Here is a 5,787-nt window from a genome sequence, read left to right as displayed (position 1 = left end):
TTTTTTTTTACCTTTATAGAGGGCATTTTCCCATCTCAATACGTTCATTTCAAATTCTTCTTGATCTATAAATTCAATTATAATGATGTGATTATCTATACGTTATCAAATTAAATCATTTACACTAAAAAAAAATACAACTGAATTAAATGAGATTCTTTTAAATATACAAACAAGAAATGGTGGAAATGATACTTTAACGAAATTAAAACGACAGTAGGTGCCAGTAGTGAGCGAGTCATTGAGACGTCAAACGATTCGTTCGAACGGCAGATTCATCAGATGTTTATGCATGGGCTAATGAAACTTTGACTCACTCAACCGATTCCTTCAAAACATGGAATCAATCAGCAATGAATCATCTGGTTGCTGAGATGCGCCGTTTCCGCTTAAAATGTAATTGGCCTAATATTATTGTATTTGCTTAGTGAACCGTTTGTAGAAATATTAAACAGTCGTAATGGTGAAAACGTTGTGTGATGCTGCCTAACTAACTGTATTTTAAATAAAAAAAACTTCACATTTTGAATTTTGACCTCAGGATGCTTAGTGTTGCGTTCAGATTTCTCCTGGAGAGGCTGCGTGAGCCTCGCCTCAGCTGCACAACCTTATACTGTCAATAGATGCATTACATACAGTAGCTATATCCACTGTTCGCCACTTACTCTAAATGAAATAAAATCTGAATAATACTTGCGTTTTGGTGTTTACATAGTTATTTTTGGTTACTGATGTTTAAATCATGTTACTTGTCTGGCGTTAATGTCGAGCCCTGGAGTCTGTGCCCCGGCCCAATTTAAACCCTGATTGTAACTGTAATCCATTATAACCTAAGTGGATATAACATGGTGTTCATAGTCACATTAAAAGTTATAAACATAACCAGGTACACATAACTGTTGTTAAGATTATCAGATGCAGCATATTATAAGGTTATTAAAGGTTATTACCCTTATGATGCATAATAAATACATCATATTGAAAAAATCTTCTAAAATAAACTAAACACTGTAAAACAAATGCATGTAATATTCAAATATAAATGATTATTCTGAATTAGCTAGTTGTTAAAAGGAAAATGCTGTAGATAACTGTAGTAAGAAGTATGTGACATCAGGTAGTATAGGCTGTTTAATTAGCTGAGGACATGTAGCCTAATCTCAATAATCTTTTAAGACATGGCCATAGTAAATGAAACTTCATACAACCAGCCAAGTCATCTCATTCATAAAAATCTGATTGACAGGAAGAACCTGGCCAGGACTTGAATAAACTAAACGTTCCAAGCATTTCATTAACAAAAATTCCAAGTATTTAATTAACACGGCACAGTGTGTAAATGCAAAGTAACAAATTGTGACCTGTGCTGGCAAAATGAGTCAATTTCAAAAAGGAGTTATTTTCATTTTCACATTCTCCATTAAAAGACCTGCAGAATGATGTATGATTGGTTGGAATCTGACGAAAATGACTGAGCTACACCCGTTTGAAGTAGATAAAGTCAGCAAAGTCAATTTTGAGAAAAATCAAGTTCCAAAGCAAAATCACAGAGCAAAGTTGCATCTTTTCCTACACTTTTCTTAATAATTATTACTATATTACCGGTAACAAATCACATCGGAAGGAGGGACTTTGTAGAAAACGAAGCGTTTGAGAGAGACAGGGCATAGAGGACTTACAATAATGTAGTATTTGAAAAAATAATGTGTTTTTTGAACATTAAAGCATGTCAACATATTCTGTTACACCAAATAATGATCTTTAAAAAAAGCATCATATGACCCCTTTAAGACCTGTGATGCACGGATCTAATATAATGCTACACATCAGATGTTTTTCCCCAACAGTTTCCCAAACGTTCACTTAAGACATAACAGATTATGTTTGCGTGAATACTTAAATACTGTAATTCTGTGTATGCGTGTATATTTATCGGGATCGCGCTGTCAGAAGCGTGTTATGCGTGCGCTTCGGATGACAGTCAGCACGAGAAACAAGTGGAGAATAGGTACTCCTCTCAGAAAATGTACAAATAAAGGTAAATAAACATCTAAAATTATTATTTGAAGCATTGGAGTCGCTAGACGAGGGCTTAATTAATTAACTTTTGTGAAAAATCGACATTAACTTTTTTTTGCCTGTAGCTCAAAATTAGCCCGTGCGCATTCCGACTCAATGTTTCCATTTATTCATTTTTTTGACAAGTACTAAGGAAACAAACAGGATAATGGCTGGTCAGAATCACAAAAAAACCCTCAATGTGATACAAGACCCCTTCTGATCACCGTCAGGATTTATTTTGCAAAAATGACTGACCGTATTGAAATGTGGCCTTGCAAACACTTGTCAATTGGGACAGTTCACATAAAAACAAAAAAATTTGTCTCGGTAGGGAAAAAAATAATATAGAAGTCAATGGTTACCAGCAACTGTTTGGTTACCAACATTCCTCAAAATATCTTCTTTTGTGGTCCTACAGGTTTGGAACAACTTGAGGGTTGAGTAAATGACAAGTTCTTTTTTGGGTAAACAATCTCTTTAATTGATGAAAAAGCAAATACACCTGTCTTGGTAAAGGTAAATACTGATGCATCAATCACAACAAAATGAATACGTAAATTTGTTTTTATTCTCGGAAACACTTCCAAGCTTATTAAGAGCAAGGTTTAAATAAAACATGCGTGACTTACTTTACTGGGTACGTCTCATCTTTGCGTTTAGCGTTCTCGTAATCTGGAATGGCCTCCCAGCCAAATGTGAGACTCCAGTCAAAGTTGCCTCTGTTATGGGCACGGGCCGACGCCACGGGCTTGTGGAATTGGAAAGAGTTTAAATCAATGGTTGCGATTTCAGGGCTCACCACAGCAGTGGGCTCCTCAACAATGCGAGCAAGGAGAGGCTCGAGCCAGCCATGGAAACACTCACCTGTAACAACAAAAACATGACAAAAGAGAAAATAGGGTTTGTAAATATGCTACTCAAGCATATATGCTACGATGGAATGTCACACTTTTCAAAACTTTCATCGTATACAAGGTAAAATATAGGATAATATTACACAGGTGTATGTTGCTAGTCTTCAATCCCGCCTACAATGGCTCAAAGCGAACAAGATAAGCATCACATACTAGACCTTTTTCATGGCACATAACTTTGCAAATGACATGAGTGCCAGAAAAAAGTTAAATGCAATTATGGGAGTAACCACCTTAAGCTCATGCCAATGGACCTGAAGAGCAGGTTCCTGAAAAACTACTTTCCATCCAGTCACAAATATTGAGACTGATGGATGTTAATGACATGCTAACAGAAACTGGTATGCTGTGGGAGTCAATAGAATTGGGCAGGGCAATTCATGACAAGTGAGGACACACGTACAGTGAGCATCTAGGAAGGTTAGGATTTCTCCCTGGGCTTTGCTGGCTCCAAGAAGCCTCGCGGTGATGAGGCCCTTCCTCTCCGGCTGACGCACTACCTTCACGATCTTCAGTGACTTCACATACTCCTCCAGCTTCTCATGGAGGTGTTCTGCAACAACACACAAGATCAAATGTAGAAGGATGACATTAGTGTAATCTTGTTTTCCGTTTCTTCTGTATTGTAAAGTACCTTTGAAAGGCACTGTATGAACAAAAACTACACTACAACAATAATACCTTTCAATTGTTTGGGATAATTAAAGTTTTTTTTTTTTTTTTTTGAAGGAATTAATACTTATTCAATACTTCTTATAAATTGATCAGAATTGACAGCAAATAGATTTATAATGTTACAAAAGATTCATATTTCAAATAAATGCTGTTCTTTTGAACTTTACAAATTTTTTTTCTTCAAATAACCCAGTTTCTTAAGCACCAAATCAGCATATTAGTAATGGCTGCTGAACATTCAGCTTTGCCACCACAGAAATTAATTAGATTTTAATATAAAAATATTCAAAAATAAATGTAAAATTGTAATTTTACAATATTATTGTTTTACTGTTTTTTTTTAACAAATGCAGCCTTAGTGAGGATAAGTGATTTCTTTCAAAAAAAAAAAATTTTTTTTTTAATCTTACAACCCCAAATTTTTCAATTGCAGTGCATGAGTTTAATACGGTTTTCAAAACTTTACAAGTCAGCTGTAACTTTGTCAACTGTTCAACGTGATATTTTTCAATGAATAATAATAGTTTCAGAGCACGCTGATATTTCCTGTGGTGAGACTTCAAATGAACTGCCACACTTCCTTTATCTTATCGCTTACAGCACAAACAAAGTACATAAAACTAACAAGGAGATTATTGAGGGGAACAATTAAACTAATGAAGAGGAAAAAATAAGTTAATACAAATTAATATTTCATCGCCAGTAACTTTTGCTATGGACTAGTTAGCTAATACATGTTTTCAGTTTCAACTATGCAATATTACTTCCTTTGTTTACGCAAAGTATTATTATTTTTTTTGCAGTCTTAACTGGTTCTTTTGTTAATGTACGTTCGTGGCATTTTTCACCCACCCAAAGAAGCACTCGTACAAGTGACATTCCACTAAATAAAACTGTTCGCCATTGAGCCAAGAACATATAATAACACCGTCTACGGATAGTTAATTTTTACAGCAAGAACTGATAAAGTCGGGCCCACCTGCTGTGCTGGCATCATCCACTAGTATGATTTCTTTGAGGAAAGCCACCGGGGAGGTGTGCAGCACGCTGTACACGGGGCGCAGAAGTGTTGACCATGCCTCGTTGTGAAACACAATGATCACACTCGTGGTGGGGAGCGAAGGGCAACGGCGAAACTTTCGCTCAACACACCTATAAAGGACGCATGAAAAAACCTATAGATATGCGTGTACTAATATGAACAAAAACTACACTACAACAATAATACCTTTCAATTGTTTGGGATAATTAAAGTTTTTTTTTTTTTTTTTTGAAGGAATTAATACTTATTCAATACTTCTTATAAATTGATCAGAATTGACAGCAAATAGATTTATAAGTTACAAAAGATTCATATTTCAAATAAATGCTGTTCTTTTGAACTTTACAATTTTTTTTCCCTTCAAATAACCCAGTTTCTTAAGCACCAAATCAGCATATTAGTAATGGCTGCTGAACATTCAGCTTTGCCACCACAGAAATTAATTAGATTTTAATATAAAAATAAATGTAAAATTGTAATTTTACAATATTATTGTTTTACTGTTTTTTTTAACAAATGCAGCCTTAGTGAGGATAAGTGATTTCTTTAAAAAAAAAATTAACTTTTGCTATGGACTAGTTAGCTAATACATGTTTTCAGTTTCAACTATGCAATATTACTTCCTTTGTTTACGCAAAGTATTATTTTTTTTGCAGTCTTAACTGGTTCTTTTGTTAATGTACGTTCGTGGCATTTTTCACCCACCCAAAGCAGCACTCGTACAAGTGACATTCCACTAAATAAAACTGTTCGCCATTGAGCCAAGAACATATAATAACACCGTCTACGGGTAGTTAATTTTTACAGCAAGAACTGATAAAGTCGGGCCCACCTGCTGTGCTGGCATCATCCACTAGTATGATTTCTTTGAGGAAAGCCACCGGGGAGGTGTGCAGCACGCTGTACACGGTGCGCAGAAGTGTTGACCATGCCTCGTTGTGAAACACAATGATCACACTCGTGGTGGGGAGCGAAGGGCAACGGCGAAACTTTCGCTCAACACACCTATAAAGGACGCATGAAAAAACCTATAGATATGCGTGTACTAATATATATATATATAGTAGTAAACATTTGAAGTGGATCAAAGATCCC

General features: G+C 35.5%; 1 protein-coding gene across 1 annotated transcript in view; it reads right to left on the bottom strand.

Moving 5' to 3' along the window:
- Positions 1-5,787, bottom strand: part of LOC107568460 (polypeptide N-acetylgalactosaminyltransferase 6-like) — a 12,563-nt gene that overhangs the window by 2,990 nt on the left and 3,786 nt on the right. Inside the window, exons 4-5 of the mRNA XM_016254430.1 lie at positions 3,379-3,528; positions 2,691-2,925 (exon numbers count right to left, since the gene is read on the bottom strand). Coding sequence (XP_016109916.1) covers positions 2,691-2,925; positions 3,379-3,528 — 385 coding nt within the window. The remainder of the gene's footprint in view (positions 1-2,690; positions 2,926-3,378; positions 3,529-5,787) is intronic.

This window comes from Sinocyclocheilus grahami, unplaced genomic scaffold, assembly GCF_001515645.1.
Source record: "Sinocyclocheilus grahami isolate Dianchi unplaced genomic scaffold, SAMN03320097.WGS_v1.1 scaffold1246.1, whole genome shotgun sequence".
Classification (NCBI taxonomy): domain Eukaryota; kingdom Metazoa; phylum Chordata; class Actinopteri; order Cypriniformes; family Cyprinidae; genus Sinocyclocheilus; species Sinocyclocheilus grahami.
This window is presented reverse-complemented; position numbering and strand designations above follow the sequence as displayed.